General features: G+C 35.8%; 1 protein-coding gene across 1 annotated transcript in view; it reads left to right on the top strand.

Moving 5' to 3' along the window:
• Rip11 (Rab11 interacting protein) overlaps positions 1–23,327 on the top strand; it is a gene marked incomplete in the record, with an annotated part of 282,858 nt that overhangs the window by 183,297 nt on the left and 76,234 nt on the right. The window contains 1 exon segment of the mRNA XM_069838058.1: positions 1,142–1,381. Within this exon segment, the coding sequence (XP_069694159.1) occupies positions 1,142–1,381 (240 nt within the window).

Below are 23,327 nucleotides of genomic sequence, written 5' to 3'. Positions count from 1 at the left end.
AGAGCTTCATATTTGTTAGGATTTGGTGTGAAATTCAGTAGCTAATCCTTACAGTATTTTAAATATTTATGTTGGAAAGCTCATCGTTTGTGTTTCAGCTCTTCTGACTTCATTATTCGCATCTTTACTGAAGAAAATCATGATGGTAATAATATTGTAGCATACCGTATTCATATGAGCAGCTTAAAATGCCCTCTTATATTTACCGTATATTTGTTACATATTTAAACACTTGTATGTCGCATACCTAGCACTATGGTGTCCATTCAGAAAGTTAAAATTATTTTAGTTTTTATACCTTGTGGAAATTGTAGCACAATCGCCTTTCCTGATGAGCCTGCCTTTTATAATACATCACCTTATTGTCTACTTGTATCACACCAAAACATTACTGCCTTAGCCAGGGAAGATATAGTGGAGAGATGAGGGGTAGTTGGTGGTGAATCATTTGAGGTATTAATGCCCAGGGCTGATCTAAAGCATAATCCCTTGAACTAGCATTACAGAATGAGGAATGGTTAGAGTCTTCATGAGGGAAGAAAATTTGTAATAAAATTTCGGCCAGTGTATGGGACAAGTCACTATCCAGCATTATGATGAATTTATGGGGTTGCAGTAGGTAACAAATCAGCTGTAACAGCTGGGGGAACCATTGTGCTAGCCACCAGCATAGCTCAAGGGGCAAGCACAGCATAGTCCAGAGTTGCACTTGGCATGGGTTCGATTCTTACTTGGGATGTTTGCGTGGTTGGGTTTTTTTCCGAAGTTTTCCCCAAGCATAAGACAAATTTCAGGTATTATGTGATGAATCCTTTTCCTCATTTCGCCAAATATAGTTGTAATATCACTAATTCCATTGACTTTAGTCAGCTCTTTTGCCTAGGAAGTATTTCCTCTAGTATGTAATATTTGACTGTTTCGTATTAAACATATCATTCATTACCTAAAAATTAGAATTGCTATAACACAGTAATACTTGAATCCATGTTCACATGACCTCAGAAATAAGCTCTTGAAGTGTGACCATACTTTGTGAATCTCTATAACCATTGTGATTGTTTAGTTTTTAAGTTTATTCTTTTGCCCGAAGTACAGAATAGACTCGAATCTTGTATAAATTTAATTTCTTTTTATTCCTCAGACGTTCATGCTCCCACTTTGGATACACCAATACGGAGATCATGGGAGAACCCCAAGTCTCTGCTGGCCATTCAGCCAGAGGAGGAAGAGTCTGACAACGTGGAAGGTGCTGAAGCTGTTACACAGCAGTCATCACAAGCTGTTGCAGAGTTACCAATACCTGCACTGAGGCAAGAAGTACCAGAAAAGGAGAAGAAAGAGGGATCAAAATTGGTCAGAAAATTCAAACAGCTTAGGAGAGGTAAATATTTATGCAAAAGCCATTCTCTTATACTTTGTATGTCTTATTTATTTTGACCTGCTGTTCACATTTTATTATGCTTTTTTTCTTTCTTTCTGTATGTTATATATTATGTCTGGTTTCTACTTACTTGTTGTTTACATTTTATTATTATTATCTTACTCAGTTTTGTGTGTAAAATTGTAGTTTACTTTGTAAATTTGTAGTGTTTTTTGTAATGCAGTTTTACTCCTGGTTGAGTGTTAGAGAAGGCCGTATGGCCTTAACTCTGCCAGGTTAAATAAATCATTATTATTATTATTATTATTATTATTATTATTATTATTATTATTATTATTATTCTCGAGGGTTTGATGAAGCTATGGATTCTCAACATTTTATTTTTCAAAGAAATATTGCTCGTGTCTTTTATTTTGCAGATAGTTATTTATGATTGCTGCTGAGCTTAAGAGCACATTCATTTACGTCAGTGGAAGGGAATCTAACACTTGTTGGAATTGTTAAAATGGAGAAACAAAATTTTTCTACTCTCTATTTAAGAACATACCTGTTGAATTGGAGATGTGGCTGTATGAATGTAAATGTATTACTGGCTCTTTCTGTAGTTTACAGCAGTGTGGAAGTTCTTTTTAAACGAGAGGCTCGGGTCAGGATCATCAATCGTGTGAGATTACCAAGAGCAGGTTGTGAGATTGTTAACTGCGCATCCTGCGCATGCGCGGCCATCTCATGCACTGCCAGTGATATCCTTACCAGTATTTACTTCATGCGAGTAAACGGAAGCTTGTTATTCGAATATTTACATGTGAATATACAAATGTGCAACGTAAATATTGCATACCTATCTCTAAAGACAATTAAACGGAAGCTTGTTATTCGAATATTTACGTGTGAATATACAAATGTGCCACGTAAATATTGCGGATCCTTACCGGGATTCACTTTGTGCGAGAAAACGGAATTTTGCCATTCGAATTCTGTTTATGTACTTTTTGTATATTTACATGTGAATATACGAAATAATGGGCCACGTAAATGTTGCGTACCTGCCTGTAAAGGCAATTATTTAACTGGTTCGAAAGTGAGTGTATTTTTATTCCCTAAGGATGAAGATTTACGCCGGAAATACATTAGGGTGATGCATCGGGATAATTTTGTCAGTCAATGTATTTTTATTCCCTAAGGATGAAGATTTACGCTGGAAATATATCAGGGAGATGCATCGGGATAATTTTGTCTCAAATAAATGTGAGGTAAGTATTTAGTAGAATTTGAATAAGAGGTTATGTATGTAAAGGTTATGTAACATCAACTGATATGTAGTCTATGTTGTAAAACTTAACTTGAGAAACAAGAACTAATGAGTATTAATTTGTTTCGCAGGTATGCGAGTTACATTTTGAAACCCAGAATATTGAAAGAGAAGCATCAGTGTGTGATTCGAAGACTGGGAGATTATGAACAACAAATGTAACGTCCCCGTCTTAAGAAAGGTAAGTTGCAATTTGTAAAGAGAAATTAGTTAGGCTATATAAGCTGTAATAGCTTCTTATACACTATTGTAATTTGTTAATACGGTACTGCGACTTGTTCACATCCTGAAAGACTCAGAATTATTATTTTGTTATGACCTCAACACCAGTAAGACACATTGTTTTCTTTTATTGTTTATTTTGCTTCCATTCTATAAAATATAATTAAATAAGAATTGCATAAAATCTTCACCACAATCTAAAATAGTTTTCATATGTAAAATTTATTTCAGATACGTGCCTTCAAAACTTCCTGACTGTCCTTCATATCTTTCTGAAGCATCATCATCCAGGGAGAATCCTATTGATCGTAGGGAACGTCTACAATACAATCGCCTTAAAGGTTTAATGGAGGAGAGTTTATCTGTGTATAATAAACAAATGGAAATGATATTTAATTCCTTAGATGAACTTACTTCTAAATCGAAATTGGACAGTGATTGGGTACTTATGAAGAAAGATACCTCTGTGTGCTTGTTGTTGATTTGCGAAGTTCCTTACCCAGAATACTGTAGCCTATTATGTAGTTATTAATAGTGATTAGTTATAGTGCATGTGAAAGATATACAAGTAAGAAGGATAGACAACGCAACTCTTCCAGTCATGGTAAGTGACATAAGTAAGTTAAACACTATACTGAATGAAATTAGTGTTAGATTAAAAAATTGAGAATATGCAGTTACTGACAAACTGGAATTGATTCAACACTTAACTAAACAGCTTGTTTATCGATCTGCCAGGAAAAGAGCCAATTAGTTTGCTATTTTTATAGTTCGACAAGTTTCTCTGTTAAATTGTAAGAAGTCAGCATGAGATATTCATGGAATTTAATGGTTTTCTGGTCACTGGTACAGTCTGTATCCATAGGCTACATTGTTACAGATACATAAGAAGCAATTCAGGTTTATTGTTGCCTTTTGAAATTACATTGAGTAGGGTCTGCAACAATTTTTCCACAAATGCAGTAATAGATCAACAGTCTTCAAATTTCTTAAATTATTTGTCCAAGAAAGTATAATTTCTAAACGAGGAAGATAAAATTGTCTTACTGCTCGTGGATGAAATCCATTTAAAAGCCCAGTTTGATTACAAGAGTGGGAATATAATAGTTGGTCAGGCAGAAGGAAATTCACAGTTTTTATGGCACAAAGTTTGGTCACAAGTTATTTAGATGTAGCACATATCTTGCGTGTAGCAACCATAAAAGAAGAACATTTGTATTTGTTTGGAAGCGGTATTATTTTAAAGCTGGAGGAGATAGGTTTCCACGTTTTTGACATTGTCTCAGTTAACAATGGTATAAACAGAAATACTGTTTCATAATTTAGTAATGCCCCAATAGTAATGTCACAGAGCGACCCCTGTATTTTATTTTTGACAGTGTAGGCCTACATATTTTAAAGTAAGTTATGTCAGAAGTAACTGGCTGAACCAAACAGCTCAGGTTATTAGATTTAAATGTTTCTGTGATGGTATAGCTGCAGAGAAGGAGAGGCTTCTTTTGCTGCTCTTAAAGTCCTTCATGCCCTAGAGGACAATTTATTGAAATATGGTAAAACTGTGATGTGTTAAATTGTTAGTCGTTATTCAACAGTGTTTTCCATTAAATCATTGAAATGTGCATAATACTAAAATGTTACAGTTGGCTATTAAAACACTTAAAAAGTTAAAAGTTTCAGGGCTTTAAGTACTGTCCTATCCTCAGTAGCTATTGAGTCAAATCAGCTGTTGTTCTTGCTGATGTCTGGTATCTATGTAGGCCTATATTACTGGAGTCAGCCAGCTAAAAACACGTACCAGGAACCAATACACTAAATTCTCAGAATATTACAGAATTTATGACTCGCTTTTCTGTGTGGTTGAGCAAAGGAATGACAGGTTCAGTATGCAGGCAGTCGTCATTCTATCACACAACAGTTGTCTTGCTTGACTTATTTTCATTGGATCAACATAATGCATAGGAACTATTTTTTAACTTGTTGGGTGCAAACAGATGACCTGGAAGACAGATTTGGTAACTACCATCAAATGAGTGGTGGGAATTACCACATATCTGTCAGACAGGTTTATGAAACAGAAGCAAAATTAAGAGTACAAATTTATTTGCAGTTAATTATGAGATCGAACAAAGTAGGAAATATCTTAATTTCACAAAATGAAATCTATGTAAATGATTCAATGTGAAAGGTGGTAAATGATGTACCTCATGAATTTAATGTTACTGTAATGGAGGATGACATAAATAATTTAGATGAGAGTACTTTTCCTGTATTGAGTCATTCCATGCCAAATCACTTAGCCCACAACCTTACATCCTCTGATCTTCATCAAATTTGACATATTTGCAGACCTTGTTAATGTAAATATTCATATAAAATTTTAGGTTCATATCTTATATACTTTAAGGAATACAGGACTTCAAACAATTTAAAAAGTAAAGGATTTTGTAGCATATGACTCTATTTATTGGTATAACTCAAATGTGGAGTGTCATTTCAAATCGAATTAAATACATCCTCGGTCGAAATTTAGTTTGAAGTGATTTCACATAGCTGAGACGGTATTCTTTAAGACCCTGATCTCATATCGGAACAATTCCTATAATTTCCCGCCTTTTTTCTATGATGAAAATTATGTGTTGAATCAAATCTTATTATGTACAACTCCCATGATGTGTCAGATCAAATCATAGTATGTACAAGTTCCATTACTTAAAATCTTAAATGGACAGCGTTTGCCAGTGTGTTCTAAGTTATCTTCCCACCATTATTGAGTTTCCCACTGTTTTACATAATTGTGATTGTCAGGCTATGTACAATAGCAAAATCTATTAAGAATGGTAAGGGAATCAGAGAGAGGAGAGGTGATGGCCGAAAGAGAGCACATTATGTAGCTAAGAAGAGGGCAGTAGTGCAATTTATCTCTAAATTAAGAGAAAGGGAATCATATTACAACAGAAGTAAAAGTTAGAGACTTTATTTGGCTTCGGACTTAAATATTGCAAAGCTCTTCAAAATGTAAAATGAAAGTGTAATACCAGACTTAAAAGTAAAACGATGGTTTTTTCAAAACATCTTTCGGACAGAATTCAGTATAGGATTCGGTACACCAGCCACTGATGAATGCAGTTATTGCGCACGCATACTGTTCCAAATAGGAAACTGCGATGATACAGTGAAAAGACTAGGCTCCTGGCCGATTTAGGCGCACATAGGCTTCGTGCAAAACGTTCCATAAAATTATGAGAACAGAACCTAATGAGATGCAGTCATTTTGTTTCGACTTACAGCAAATGCAACCGCTCCCTAAACTCAGCATAGGTGAAGCATATTATTCAAGACAATTAGCTTTCTATGCTCTCTGTGTAGCTGATAAAGCTTCACAGAAGCCAAATTTCTTTACATGGAATGAAGCACAGGCTGGGCGGGGAGCTATTGAAGTGGCATCTTGTGTCACTACATTTCTCAGTGAATTTAATTTCGATAGTTCCATCAAATGCATTAGGCTGTTCGCCGATGGATGTGGTAGACAAAATAAGAACATGCATGTTGTACATGCTCTTGGTCTATGGCTTTAAGAAAAGCACCTCCTCAGATTTCTGAAATTCTGTCAGTTTTTCCGGTAAGAGGCCATTCTTTTCTACCAGCTGACAGAGCCTTTGGGGTAGTAGAAAAGGTTCTGCGTGAGAAGAATGAAATTCTTAATCCTGAGGAGTCTAAGGCGATATATGAAACAATAGGACAGTAAAATCTTTAGGCACAGATTGGCATGTCAGGGATTTCAAGCTCTTGGCTAATCAATTTCATAAGCTCAGTGGCATAAAAGAAATGAAAAGAATAATGCTAAAGAAATGCGAGAAGAATGGGAAAGTGAATGTCACTTTCAAAATGGAACCTACATACCGATATCACGATCCATCTAAATCATGTCCCCTCCGATGAAATGTGGTATGTTTATGGACCATGTCAAAGTACCTCCGAATGACACTACCTTGAGATCAATCAGCGATGCCAAAAAATCTGATTTGCGAAACCTACTCAGTAGTAGATTCGGAGACAATTGGAAAGATGTTGATTCACTGAAATTGTATGATTTTTTTATTAATACAAATCATATTACTCAAAATGAAAACAATGAGAATGAAGAATGTAATTGTATGCACGGAGAACCAGGTATGGGTAAAATTTAAAATGTTAATGAAATTATGTGTACAATCTAAAGCAATGATTAATACATTTTTTCAGTGTTCACACCACATTTCATAAATTTGTTACAAAGCTTACTTAAATATTGTAATACTGTATTTTAATACAAATCTTTACGACACATTTTTCATAATTTTGTTATAAAACTTACAAAAATATTGTAATATTGTAATACAAGCATCACACATTTCTTAATTTTGTTATTAAAACTTATTTAGATATTGTAGTAATTAATACAAGTGTTCACACTGTATTTAATAATTTTCTTATAGGGCATAATAAAATATTGATATACAAGGATTCAAGAATAAAGTATACAGGGTGGGCACAAAGTCCCATTACTCCCTATTATTGTGTGTCATAAGAATAATGGGGAACATACTGATTCTTTAGACACTTAGGTATACACAGTTAGTGTACAGTGGTTATTTTGTTTGTAGGTTTAAATTATGACCGAAATTACATCAATAGTGTGCATATTTGAGCTATTTAAGGTATTTAAGGGAGCAACGGGACTTTGTACCCACCCTGTAGATGCCACAATTATTTAAAATTTATATTCAATTTGAGTTAGAGATCGACCCGAGTGGCCGCACGATCTAAAGTATGCCTCTTTAGACAGCACGTTCCGAAGGGTTGCAGGTACGAAACTCGCCGTTCTTTATAATTATTTTCCAGCAGAAAACAATAAAAACTATTGATGTATCATCCTATCTAGTATGCTGCTGTAAAAACCACAGAAAAACTGTCTAATGACAGGGCACAATTCAACATGGTTTATAGATGAAAATCGTATTATGTGACAAAATCGCTTCAAAACGTATTAAATACAATGTGTCAGTGCAAAACGTATTAAGTGCAAACTTCAATTGACAATATCTCGCATTAGATTAAACATTCAGTGTCAGTGTTTATTACATTTGGTTTCATTTCACAATGTCTAAAAGGTGACATTGAGATATTTAAAATTTTTCCATTATCTTAGCCGTGAAACGTTTTTCACGTTTCCTGTAAAATTTGTTTTTCTGCATTTAATACGATTTGAAATGACACTCCACAAATAATAGGGCTAATTAATTTACAGACTTGGGAAAGGCCTTAATCGAAAGCTAATGAAAAAAACCTTTCAAATGATTATATATAACACAACTATGTCTGTAATCATTTAGTTTGCAAGGTCATGTAATTTGACCTTTGAACTTGAATAACGCAAAATATGTCATCTCAAAAAATTCTGAAAAAAATTACACAGAAATTAGCAATATTAACTTCATAATTACCCAGAATATCAAATTGGGATGCTAACCTGTCATCATGAAATAAAATTTCATACAGTGAAATATACATCATAAAGCAAAGTAAAAGTGAATCGGTCAGAGCTAAAAGGCATTATGTCAGTATTTACAAGTTTTCAGGAGAAGGAAAAAATGTTATATCTTCAAAAGCTTTTTGTACACATTTTTCACTCATTCATTATTGTAGAGTACTGACAGACACAACATTTTCAATAATGGATAAATATTTGGAGTTGTTTAATCATTTTAAAATAATTATTATATAAAACTGACATAATGCCTTCTAGCACGGAAATTGATTTCAAGTAATAGAATCAGTTTGAAATTTTATATATCTCTATTTTTATTCACGAAATAGGGTTATAGAATATTAAACAGTGTTAAGAAGTGGTCTGCTGTGTTTATCCAGTAGTAATACAAAACATAATAATTCAGTTTTTGAACTATAGGTATTCAAAATTAATAACAAATACCCGCTAGATGACAATAATAGGTTTACTTGTATAAAAAGTTGTCAAGTCGTTATTAAAAAAATTAGCAAAATAAGGCTGTTCAAATACATTATATGTTATATTCTCTATCCATTACTGATCTGTTATCATCTCCTCCCCTGGCGGTAGTATCTCCTGCAGGCTATTTCAGAATTTTTTCTTAATAACTCAGTGACATGGGTTTCACACATTTAACAAATATTTTAATATCCTGTATCTTTTTAGAATTGATTCGTTCTTTTCCATCATAATATGTTTTATCTTGAATCTTTGTGCAAAGAATGTTTAACTCTGACTTTTTCAGAGAGAGTGTCTGTTTCATTGAAGAAACTGTAAAATCTGAAATATACAGAATGTTAAAAAAAAAGTATCCAATATTTTAGAAGGTGATAGTATGCATCAAAACAAGAAAATAATGTCTAATAGACATGAGTCCTACAACACATACTTTCTGAGCTCTGTACACTTGCTCATAGGAGGTGCTCAATGTGACGTCCATTTATGGCAATGCAATTCTCTGCCCTACAATACAGCAGACTACCAGATAATCATACCATAGTTGACACCTGGCATAGAATACTGATAGGTCGCAAGTAACACTGAAAACAAAAGTCTGGTTGCAGATTTGAGCGGGATTTATCAGAGATGGTGTTGTGAATTTTCATAATCAGCATGTGTGGGCAGATGAAAATCTCCATGCAGTTGAAGAAACAAAGCATCAGCACCGATTCTCAATCACCGTATGGGCAGGCGTTCTTAGTGACAGATTAATAGGGCCACACGTGCTACCACAGAGATTAACTGGGGATGGTTATCAGGACTTTCTTATTAACATATTAAAACAAATTCAAATGGTGAGTGATTCCTTACACCGAAGGGCAGAGGAATGCATTGCCATGAATGGACTTCACACTGAACAGCTCTGTTGGGATTATTATCATTAGGGATTATACTGGACACTAAATTTACATAGTAACACCATATATCTTAAACTTTCAAGATTCATTTATTTATTAAGACATTAAAACCTCTTATCCCCGAACATATCTTCAAAACTCATATTATGCACTTCTCTATGGTGTAACATCTTATGTATTCATATAGCAGTGCTATGTATCCGAGGTGGAAAATTTCAAATACCTGGGAGCAAGAGTAACAAATATAAATTATACTCAGGAGGAAATTAAACACAGAATAAATATGGGAAATGTCTGTTATTATTCGGTTGAGAAGCTTTTATCAACCAGTCAAAGTTAGAATTTATAAAACAGTTATATTACCAGTTGTTATTTATGGTTGTGAAACTTGGACTCCCACTTTGAGAAAGGAACATAGGTTAAGGGTGTGACGTTTGAGATGGGCAGGGCATGTAGCACATGTGGGCGAATCCAGAAATGCATATAGTGTGTTGGTTGGGAGGCCGAGACATAGATGGGAAGATAATATTAAAATGGATTTGAGGGAGGTGGGATATGATGATAGAGACTGGATTAATCTCGCTCAGGATAGGGACCAATGGCGGGCTTATGTGAGGGCGGCAGTGAACCTCCAGGTTCCTTAAAAGCCAGTAAGTAACTTAAATGCTATGTATCCAAATTTCTCATTCTCAAAAAAAAAAGTATACAGGCTTTCCTTATGATAAACATTATAGATCTTTATTCATCAGAGAAAAAATTTTAACTGTTGTAAATCTATGCATACTAACCTGTTTATTAGGTGTTGACAAAAACCTCAACAATTATATTAATAGATCTAAATTTCACAATTACAGCACGAAATATAATTATCATTCTGAACCAAATGTTGGACTGAAGAAATCAAACAACTGTTTTAGCTCAATAGCAGTTGCTACATTCAATAAATTGTCACAACAGATACATATATTGTACATTTTAACACATTTTAAATCATCTTGCAACATTTGGTAACAGAAACTCACTTTTATGATAGCCTATTAAGGATTTTTTTGAGTGCCACGTAGGTGTAAGGCTGTCAAAATAGAGGGGTAAAATGGTACATTAGAGAAGAGCAGCACTATAGAACAGTGGAGTTAAGCATGTTGTTAACGCCTTGACAGCAATTTTCAGTTTGATTTTGATAGTTCAGTTGTATTGTTAAGAATTATGTTTGACATTACAGAAATGCACAAAGCTTAAAAAATTTAAGGCTCTACATTTTACCCATATATTCAAGAAACAGGTTTATGGCTTCATTCATCAGGCATACTAGGAGCAAGTCCTGATGGACTTACTGATGTTGAGGGGAAAAACATGTACACTTGAAATAAAATGCCACTATATTTACTACAAATACATTAAACAATATTATAATTAATTAATAAAACATATTACACACTTAAACTTCTTCCTACGACTGCTTTTGTGAACATTACATATTGGTCGAAACAACATAGCCTAAAAGAAACTGAAATCTTGAGATGTTAGAACTCGATAAAAAAAATTCAGGCACCATACAAAAATTTTATGGTGCCATGGCAACCTGATGCCAGATATTTGTCTACACCTGGATGTGTTGTTTCTAGTGAAATGAAACGTGTAGCTTCTTTCCTAATTTGGTTTTTCTTTCACAGATCCTTATTTGGAAAACTACAATGACTTGAAAATTTGTTCACCACATTTTTTTTCTTTAAGTGTAGTAATGTAAGTCTATTCACATTATTACTTCTTATGTTCGTGCAACCATGGCACGAATTTATGAATGAAAAATGACTGCAATATTTGTATGTTTTTTCCCATGAAGAGTCCTCAACGAAATACCCAACAAGCTGCTGTGGAGTCCATACTGCCAAATATCCTACATCACAAACTGTCATATACATCTGACCTTGGATTTGATAATAGTAATCATGGTCCATATTTAAAAAAAAAACATCATCATCATCAACAAACAATATATAATAATTTACTCCTTTCAGTGCCTGAGTCAATGTTGTGTTTTTGTATTTATAGGGGCATTTTATTTCACATGTACATGTTTTTCCCTCAATATCATTAAGTCCATCAAGACTTGCTCCTAGTACGCCTGTTGAATGAAGCCATAAGCCTGTTGCTTGAATCTGTGACTTTAATAATTCTGAGACTTCTAACACAGCTACTGCTTCATGCTGTTTTCCTCACTACACAGCTTTTACACCTGACATACCGTAACCAACAAGTTTTTTTAAAGACGAATGGGGGAAATCTATCCCACTGACAGGATTTCAGTAAGATACAAAGTTACTTGCAGTAAATCTACACTTTCCGAGTTCTGTCCATCTAGTGTTTACTATCTGCCCCTTAGTCTCATCAGCAGAGTAATTGCTGCATCTGACAAGGTGCAGTGTTGCTTTAAGAAATCACCTTTATCTTTTGCACTATTGTAGTTCTCAGAAAAGATAACTTTTTCTATACATGGTGCTAGAAATAGTTCCAGGTACACAATGTTCTAAATCTAATAACCAATTAAACCCAACTGTACGATGATCCTTCAATGAAGAAAACACTATATTTTATGTCCATTGCAGGCTTCTTATTCAAAGGATTGTATTCCTTTTCTGCTGGGAACAATTGTTCAATAGTCTTAATTTCACTGTCTTCCTTCTGCTTTCTCACACTCCAGCTGCACGACTATTCAGTCACCAACACATTGTGATGTGCGTGTATAAGCAGCATTGCCATCCAACTGCTCCTCAAGGACAGAAACTTGCAGCACCACCGATATTACCATCTTCCATCGTCAACTATTAAAAATATCAGAAAATCTCAAATTAATAGGCCTATTCACAATAGTACTACGCATGTTGAACTAACCTCAAACATGAAGTATTAATTTACACAATAATTTATACCAACCTGAAATTCATGTTTTATTTTTCATACTAGTTTTAATATTATACACCTATCTTACATTATTTATACATATCATATACTTTAATTACCAGCTAGTCATACTTACCTCACAATTAGTTGGGACAAAATTATCCCGATGCATCGTCATGATATATTTCCGGTGTAAATCTTCTTCTTTAAGGAATATAAATACATTAACTTTGGAACCAGTTAAATAATTGCCTTTAGAGGTAGGTACGCAATATTTACGTGACATATTTGTATATTCACATGTAAATATTCGAATAACAAACTTCCGTTTACTCGCATGGAGTAATTACCAGTATGGATCTCACTGGCAATGCATGAGATGGCCGCGCATGCGCAGCTAACAATCTCACAGCCTGCTCTTGATAATCTCACACGCTTGATGATCCTGACCCGAGCCTCTCGTCTTTTTAATATTGTGCATTGTGAATAAAATTATTTAGTTCTTTTGTGTAATTATAGAAATGAATAATGATTCGTTCATTCATAGTTTTCTGCCCAAGGGCAGGTCTTTCACTGCAAACCCAGCATTCTTCAATCTTTCCTATTTTCTGCCTTACTCCTAGTCTCTGCATATAATTCATGTATCTCAATGTCGTCTGTAATCTGATATCTTCCTCTGCCCCAAACTTTTCTCCCATTTACCATTTCTTCCAGTGCATCTTTCAGTCTACAATTTCTTGTTAGCCAGTGACCAAGCAAATTCAATTTTTTTTCTTTCTCATCAGTTTCAGCATTATTCATTCTTCACCCACTCTTTCTAGCACAGCTTCATTTCTTAGTCTGTCTGTCTATTTCACACACTTCATTCTTCTCCATATCCACATTTGAAATGCTTCTAGTTGCTTCTCTTACTTCTTCGTAATGTCCATGTTTCTGCCCCATACAATTCCACACTCCACACAAAGCACTTCACTAGTCTTTTCCTTAATTATATTTCCAAAGGTCTGCAGAAAATGCCTGTTTTTCTGTCGAAAGCTTTCTTTGCTGTTGCTATCCTCCTTTTGACTTCCTGGCAGCAGCTGATATTATTACTTATAGTACACCTGAAGTATTTGAAGCTATCCACTTGCTCTACTGCCTCATTTAGAGTTCTTATGTTTAACTTCTTTATTTTTCTTCCGAAAACCATGGTCTTCCTCTTGTTTGCATTTATCTTCACCCCATACAAATAATGATTATTGAATAGTAATGACTGTGCAGAATGTTCCAATAATAGTGCAGTTATTTTAAAGAATCCACAGCTGTTGTATTGAATGAATGAATGAACAGCCTATTTGTCCTTGAAGTGCTAAGGCCTCCTCTTGTGAGGGGTAGCTCGATAAGACTCACACAGGGAGCTAGTCCACGTAAGTAGTTACAGTAACTTCGTTGGGATTTGCTCAATTCGGGGCAGTCACTGGATCACTTCCGCATTTCACTTCTTTATTCCTCTCTCACTTCCTTGCGATCGGGCATTGTGTGATCATGTTCATCACTCTGCACTTCGCGCACTTCCTCTCGTCTTCCTGGTCAGATATAGATGATTGTGTTTAGCACTTCCTGCTTCCTTCTTTGGATGTCTCTCCAGCCGCTGCAGTCTCGTGCAATCCTAGTCCCATGTGTACCTGCTTTCTTCTTGAAGGCATCGTCCCATCTTGTTCCTGGTCTGCCTCGTCATCTCTTGCCAGTGCGGGGAGTCCACATTGTAGAAATGTACGCCCATCTGGTGCTCTGGGGCCTCACCATGTGGCCTCCCCATTTCCATTTGAAGTTGGTGGCTCATTGGGTACGTCTTCCAATTTGGTTCTTTCCTTTATTCTGGTGTTTGGTACTTTGTCTTTAAGGGGTAATCTTAACACTTTCCTCTCCATCTTTCTTTGACAAACTTGAATGCATTTCTTTTGTGTTTCCGTCTAGTTCCAGGTCTGGCATCCCTATAGTAGTGATGGGAAGATGCAGTGTCTAGTGTTTTGATCTTGATTTTTCGGCTTAGTTTTTTGTCTAACAGAATGATTTTTAGGGCCCAGAAAGCTTTCCATGCTATTGCTACTCTGTGTTTTAGTTCTTCGTCCATATTCTGTATTCCTATCAGTTGTCCCCTCTTTTTAAGTGTTACATATTATAGTTTACATTTGAAAAATAAGAAATGACATAAAGCACATTTATTTGGAAAATATGACATACATACAATAAAAATCAATTGAGAATAAAATATATAACTTTCACGAGTTAATTCGAACTAAGTTTAAAAATACCTTAGTTGACTGGTTTCAGCTTGGGAGACATCTTCAGAACTGCGTGGTCCTTGTGTCTTCCAGTGCCTTCACCCCCCCAGTCGAGGTGTGTTTTGTGTTGTGTAGTGTGGAGTCAAATTGTGTGTGTGTGTTCTAGAATTCACTTGTCAACACTCAAGTCGTTAAAATTTGATTGACCTTCTCACTTAGTGGCATAGTGTGAAGTTTGTGCTGCACTCTTTATTGTTGCAGAAGTTGTCAATTACTTTGGAGTTGAACTCCTCTATGTCAGCAATCAGTTTCTCTTCTATTGACAGCATTGCTATGACAATAAGACGTTCCTGAGACATTGTATTCTGTAAAAATATCATAATCCTCTTCAGAAACGAGAAACATATATCTGGTTCTGAAGTTTTCATAGGCATTGTGGCTATAATTCTGACAAGTTTAGTTTTTTCACAGAATTTTTCCTGTAAATTATTTTCTAGATGAGATGAGCTTGAGTAGCAGAACGACCTCATCAATTCGTCTATAATTGTATCTTTAATAGAGAATGCTGAGTTCTGTCTTTAGCCTGTTCTTTTCCAACATGTCATAATTTTGAACCACAGCTTTGAGTTCTTTTTGTGGAAATTGCCTCCCAAAATTCATTTAAGTTGAGATAATTTAAAAGCTTTACTACTTCTAGGTGATTCAAGGACTAGAAATGATAATGAGCATGATTCGATCACATTCCTCTTTGACATCAGCACTTCGACATATCCACTTCAGTCACTTGTTACCCGACGTCACTTCACTGTCAGTATTATTTGTGGATGCCCTTATTCCACTAATTTCCTGATGTACTATTTTTTTTTTTTTTTACTTTTACATCGTTAGTGGTCTTTGCTTGTAATTGGCTATACAAAACATCTACATGTGACATTATTCTGTGAAAAATGACAGCCAGAATAAGAATTTTTCATTCTCCAAATAGAGGCAAAACTCAGATGCTTCTTGAAGAGTCTTGCCAGATGCTGACTCCTTCAAATTCAGAAAGCATTCCACTAGGCTGCCAATATGTTCATAAACTACATTCACTGTACTAGATTTAAAATTCCACCTACGTGGAGAACCACTAGGAATCCTATGCAACATCATTGTTTGTAATGCGGATAATTGTTGTAGAAACCTTGCAAAGAATGTTAGGAAACCTGATAGATTGCAGAAGAACACTCTGGCTGCATTAATTTGTGAAGCAGCTATTTCCATCACTAAATTGAGTTGATGAGCATAGCAGTGAATATAGTGGACATTGGGATAGCAATGTTTTATTCTTGCTTGAACTCCACTACTTCCACAACTCATTACAGAGGGCACCATCATAACTTTGAGTGATAATTTTTTGAGGCTTGTCTTTGAAAACTTCATCCACCACATTTATGATGCAGGCAGAAATAACTTCAACATTCTGTCCCTCCGGATTGAAAAATCCCCAACATTTTTCATGCAGTACACATTATTTGTACTGAAATATTACTACCGACTGTAATTGTTCTGAAATATCAGTTGTTTCATCTGCCATTACAGCAACAAACTCAGCATTCCTCATTTATTCTATAATCTTCACGACAGAATTTTAACATCGAATCTTAAAAATTAATTTTGAATAGTTTTCGAGGTCCTTTTGAAAATTTGATTTGATTTCATGTATTCTTTCACTGCACTGTCTCAATTACTCACTAAATTGACTAGTCCCATGAAAACTTTCCGATTCTCGAACATTTCTATCTCATCGTGTCCACTTAACACAAGCTCAGAAGTGCCACAGAACTTAATACAATCTACAGTCCTTGAAAGTATATGCCTGTTCTGTTCAACTTGTTCATTATATTATGTTCTTATGGTATCGTGGTAAATGCAGCTTAATTGCATTGCAATATTCACATTTCCCAGAGCAGTGAGATTCAACACATGTATGTGTGTTCTATTGTTTTGTTTCTTGCACTGGGTTTTAAGGTGTCCAAGCTCTTTAATTTCTATCTTGGACCAATCCAATGCATCATTATATCCAAAGAGAAGACAAGGGAAGCAGAAGAGAGCATTTCTGATGTAAAACCACAAATTCAGCTGTAAGTGTCATATATATATATATATATGTGTGTATGTATGTTGTGAAATCATCCACTGTAAATTGGTCAGTCCTCTTCTGTTTTCTCTTCTATTTGCGTAGAAGAAAATACGATTCTTTAACAAAATGTCCACTGATCTCATATATATTTTTGTGCATATAATATATCTCCTACAAAAATATGAAATCAACACTACAACACTATCAACTATCACTGCCTAGTCTTTGTAACAGCTTCACAAACAGGAAACAACACAAACTGGCAAACAGCTCTAGGAAACAAAATTTTAAATTCGAATAGCATCTCTGCATATGCAGGCTGTCAATAAGAGGTTGAAGTTGAACAAAAGTACAATGTCTTTTGATTAAATTTTATTAAACATGATACATGTAAGTAAGCTATTAGTACAAGGGTGGATCAGAAAGTAACACACAATTTTTTTCTGTGTCGGTATTGCGGCTGGGCTGTTGACATTTCACCGAGATATAGTTTGAAGTTTTCACTACAGACACAATTTGTTATGCGTGTGCAGCTCTAGCAAGAGACGTGTGAACTATGCAACAAAGATGGCGTGCATCTTACAGTCAACTTGTGAAGAGCAGCAAAGTGTCGTGCGATTTTTGAGGACTGAAGGACATAACCTGAGTGAAATTCACAGAGGCATACTGTAGGTGGCATGTATGGGGAAGACTGTATGGACTATAGCAACATCTCCAAGTGGTGCATATTCTTCGCAGACAGCCATGAGAACTTTCGTGATTTGCCACATTCCTGGGGCCAGTAACAGCTGCAACCCAGTGAAATGTCTCAGGCATTGAGGCGGCAATTTTGAACAACTGGCAGATCCAAGTGCGAACTTTATCTCGGCAGTTCAATGTTTTATATGGTGCTCTGTACAATATTGTGCATGACACATTGAAATTCCATAAAGTTAATTCCTGCTGGGCGCCTAAGAAACTGACAGACGACCACAAGGGCCAGCGAATGATGACATGCTTGGACCACTTAAGGCGTTATGCTGCAGAAGGGCATCATTTTCTGAAAGAAATTGTCACTGGTGGTGAGTCCTGGGCATACCACTACACACCTGAAAACAAGCAGGTCTCTATGGAGTGGAAACATGCTGCTTCTCCAGTAAAGAAGAAATTCAAAGTGACACAATCTGCTAAGAAAATAGTTGTGACAGTGTTCCGGGATATGCATGGTGTTTTGTTGGTGAACTTTGCTAAATGCTGGACCACTATGAATGCTGCAGCCTACATTCAAATGTTGGTAAAGTTGCGTCATGCCCTTCATGACAAATGCCGTAACATTAATGCTGACAATGTCAAACTTCATGACAATGCTCGCCCCAATTTGCAGCTTCTGTTCGTGAGAAAATCAACACATTTGGTTGGGAGGTGCTCCAGCAGCCACCATACAGTCCAGACCTTGCACTGTCGGAGTTTCATCTGTTTTGTTCCATGAAGAAATTCCTGGCCGGCCATCGCTTTGTGATAGATACAGAAGTGCAGTCAACTGTCCACAGATGGCTATAGGTACTCCAACCTAATGGACTTCTATGAACAGAGTATACTGAAACTGATACCACGATGAGAGAAATGTGTTGAAAAACTTGGCGCCTGTGTAAAAAAGTAGCTAAAAGATGTGAGTTCGTTTGTGTATTTTTTATTTTTGTTTACCTATTAAACTTTTTTTTTTTAATTATTGTGCGTTACTTTCCGATCCACCCTCATATATGCCATAAACAATACATTTCAGCTTTACAGGAAAGTTTAATAATTAACATAAGAATAAAATAGTCGTCTCTACATTCAGTGATCAGGACTTGTAAAATAGACACAAACTCATGAATAGTACAAGACTGCTGTTCAGAGATGTCATGACATCCACATTGGTTGTAGATTCTATAACCCATCCACAAATAGTCACTTTTGATTGGTTTTAGATTTTATAAAATGCTAATGCGTACGAGTTATTTCAACTCACTGCATTCCATGCAACTCGCACAGTTTCTGAAGGGAAACCATAGATTACATCATACATCAAGAGAATAAGTTTCTGATTCTTAGTACATTGAAACGCATAAAATGAATGAAAGATAAAATAAGCAAAATTATCCTATGTACAGAAAATTAACTGCAACACTGTAATATGCCACTGCCAATGAGGTAACACATCCTTGGGCTTAAAAGTGAAAGGTGTCGTGAAAATGACAAAATTCTTCTGCTTCTCATTAAAATCTTTGAATATTTTATCAAACTTCCCAAACAGATCCTCTAATATATCAACATTAAATTTCTCTCCATTTTAGATTTCAGTGTTTTCAGTGAAATAATGACATGTTACCACTTCAAGTTTCTGACTTATTCAATAAAAGGTTCATTTTAAAGGAATTAATTGCATCATACTTTTCATTGACCAACAGGTTGAATCCTTGAAGTCTTAAATTTAAACTGTTCAGATGCTGTGTTAAATCTACTGAAAATGCTAGATTGCATAGTCAATTCACGTTTCACAGTTCAGGGAATTCCTTGCCTTGCCCATATAAAAATAAAATTAAATAATGTATTCCCTAAGTTCAGAAAATTGTTAAAAGTTTTGACATGCTTCAACCACATTATTTCCATAAATTATAATATAAGATGTCACCATTAGTCCCAATAAACTTGACTTTTTCCTCATTAAGGGCGTACTTACTGAAGCACTTCGGCATGAATGGCCCATTGCCAGTCTCTTAGATTAGAAATTGACCCAGGAGACTGCAGTAGGTTAAGCTTCATTTTGCTGCAGGGTTCGTTTCTGAATTTCCTCAGGAGACATTGTTTCATTCCTGATGTGGCTTAAACCTGGACAGTCAAGCAGAACGTGAGGTGAGGTGATGACTCAATATTCATCATCACGTTCCTGCAATTCAGTTCTCTGTGAGGTGCAATATATGTAGATGCTTATTCGGATGGCATTTTCCTGTCAGAAATCTGGTTCCCCATCTTAAGTTTCTCCTTTCTAGTACCAGTAATTGTTTAGTTAAGTTAGGTCTTGTTTCTCCAATAACGAATTTGACCTGTGTCATAGCTGGTGTCTATCTCCATGCTCTCAGTAAATTCTTCATCAGGTTGTCCGTTGGAGCTGTTGTGATTATACATTTTGGGATTCTGACACAAGGTTCTGGACCATAGTATTTGATGGTAGTTCCATGCTTGGCCAATGAATTGGCTTGTGTATTACTATAGTATATACTCTGTGTTCTGGGACCCAAATGAACTGTGCTTTATTGCTTTTGGATAAATTTTTCAGGATAATTCTGCAGTCTTTGACCAGATTACAATGCATTTTCTGCGTGTTTAGTGCAACCAAAGCAGCCTGGCTATCAGAACAAATGTAGATATTCATGTCTTTGAATGATACAGTAAGAAATGAAGCTGTGTTGGAAAGAGTGGGTGAAGAAAGAATGATGCTGAAACTGATCAAGAAGAGAAAAAGAAATTGGTTGGGTCACTGGCTGAGAAGAAACTGCCTACTGAAGGATGCACTGGAAGCAGTGGTAAACGGGAGAAGAGTTCAAGACAGAAAAAAAATATCAGATGATAGGTGACATTAAGATATATGGATCGTATGCAGAGACTAAGAGGAGGGTAGAAAGTAAGAAACATTGGACAATACTGGGTTTGCAGTGAAAGACCTGTCCTTGGGCAGGACACTCTGAATGAATGAATAAATTAATGTCTTTGCATGGTCTATTTAGGTTTTCCTGAGCACAAGCTAATATAGCAAATACTTCATCTTGGAAGACCATAGATATAGTATAACTGACTGACTGAGAGGGATAGAAATTCTATTCAGCTGTTGGTATTACACCATATATCCCTGCTCCAATACTGTTGCTATTTTAGAGCCATGTGTATAGTTATCATACCAGACTACTGAGAGAGAACTGGTTAACCTTTTCTGGTCGGATTTAAATGTCTTGACCACTCTGCACCTGGTCCATTTAAATGACGCTCACCCATGCAAATTGAACTAATATTTTATATTGCTTGATTTTCTTCTGTAACTTTCGTAAAAGTGAAGAAACTTTGATATATGTGGTTAAAATATTATATGAAAGGTTCACGCATTCGTCTTGCTGAATATTAACTGTCTACTATACTGGGTGTTCATTTCAAAGTGTGTCATGAAGTCACTGTTGTTGAGTCACCGATTTGAAGCGAGTTTCAGCTTATATGTCAGAGAAGTTGCCTATTATTCAAGGCATTCTTCAATCTGAACTTGAGAACGTGTACGGTATAACTTGAACGTCGTAGCAACAGATGGCGGTCTGTACGGTCTGTGTGCTACCATAACCTCTTTCGAACTGCATTTTGCGCCGGCAAGTCGTACGCAGGGTATTTGTTATCATCGGTTGTGTACGGTAACATTCCACAAGACAAATCAAATACTCCGTGTCCATGTTGACCGTCGAAGTTAATGTCAACAAATACGTAAGTAATCGTCTTAATCCTCTCCCCATGTCCCGACAGTACGTATTTCCAAACAGTTCACATTCCTGCCACTACCGGCGTTATCGTACGCATCGGTACGTACTCTTCAGAATGAACGCCATACTTGCTAGGCAACTTCTCTGCCTCCTAGGTAATACACCTTTGCGGAAGTGTAGGAAGATTGAATTCTCTAGGCTCATTGGCTAGCCACATGACGGCATACAGTGAGCCATGACACACTTTGAACTGAACACCCAGTATTTAGTTTTCGACTTTACGGGCTTGTCTTTATGGTCTCTTATGAATGTGAAGCCATGTGCTTGCTCGCGTTCGTCAGATAATAAACTCAAGGCTCATGAATGTAATATGAAATTAGAAATGTGAAGAGCCATTTAGGTCGAGATATGTGACATGTAAACACCCAACATCGTAATCTTTAGTTTATATTTCGCTGTTTTTATGAGACAAACTTTCTTTTGAGCTGGCAGTGGTCAGGTTCGAAGATTGTATTTAGCACTGTAATAGTAAGATAACTGTGAAAGTTTAAACACATGAGGTCTATATCCATAGAGAACACGTGGTAAGAGGATGAATATATACGGATGTCAGTGGCGGATTGTTATGAATAGAAGAACATAATTCAGAAAATGTAATACTTTACTGGAACTTTCGTGCTAATATATTGGCGTATTTTTTCTACACTTACCTTTGCTAGATATTCTACATGCACGTTTCAAATAAATATAAGAACTAATACATATCTATCGATACTTCTTCTCTGTATGATAAGTGGCAAAACACTTGTTGGGGTGAAGTCCTGGCTTCCTCTCACATGTATCACAATAAAACGACGTTTCTTTTCTACCACCTTTTACTTTCCTGTTCGAACAACCTGCACAGTCCTTGGTAACTTTCCTTTTGTGTGCCCGGATCAAGTGTAATTTTCCATTCAGACGATCTTCTGTATTACTGGTACTTGGTCTCCCACGTTTTCAAGAGTTTTGTTTCTTACATTCCCCAGCAATCCTTCAATGATCTTCTTACGAAACTCCAGGTGAGACAAAACAGGAAGATTTTTTGACATTTGGTTCAAGTTATACAGGTGGAAACTGTTTACAAGGAAAATCTCCAGAATCCAGAAGTATAATTTTCGCCACCATTTCAAACTTTTTTCAGGAAACCGTAGCTTCAACAATAGTGGTCTGCTCTGTCGACTCCTCCCATTTTTGCAGTGTAGTCTATAACAGCAACCGGTTTCTGAAAAACCTCCACCTCCTTCACAGTTTTTCTCGAGACTTCTCTTGTGTCTGGATTATGCCGTGTACTTAGAATAGTAACAACTCTCTTGTCTTTCCACAATAATGTCAAATACTTACCTTCCTTCCTGTAAGCTAGTACTTCATGTTTCTTTATTTTCAGTGCTTTCTTCTTCATTTGTTTCGGCAAGCCTTTCCTATTCTGCATTATTGTACTAGTCAAATGAACGTTTGCTTGTAACAGTTACCGAACAAGATCCAAGTTTGTGTAAAATCTGTCTGTGTACAGATGGTATTCTTTCTAATTCGTTACACTCTGTATTTTGTTTATAAGTAGAACTATTCTGCTGGTGAATGTCAGTTCTGGATGAATCAAACTTTTTGTAGTTACTGATCCATAATAAGGAATCAAACCACAAACATAAACATTTGTCCAATCAGCAATTACATAAATTCGAAGAACCATTTTGTTGGTTTCTGTGGG

Source organism: Periplaneta americana, chromosome 10 (assembly GCF_040183065.1).
Source record: "Periplaneta americana isolate PAMFEO1 chromosome 10, P.americana_PAMFEO1_priV1, whole genome shotgun sequence".
NCBI classification, from domain to species: Eukaryota; Metazoa; Arthropoda; class Insecta; order Blattodea; family Blattidae; genus Periplaneta; species Periplaneta americana.
The sequence above is the reverse complement of the archived record's forward strand: the minus strand, read 5'-3'. Positions and strand labels throughout refer to the sequence as shown.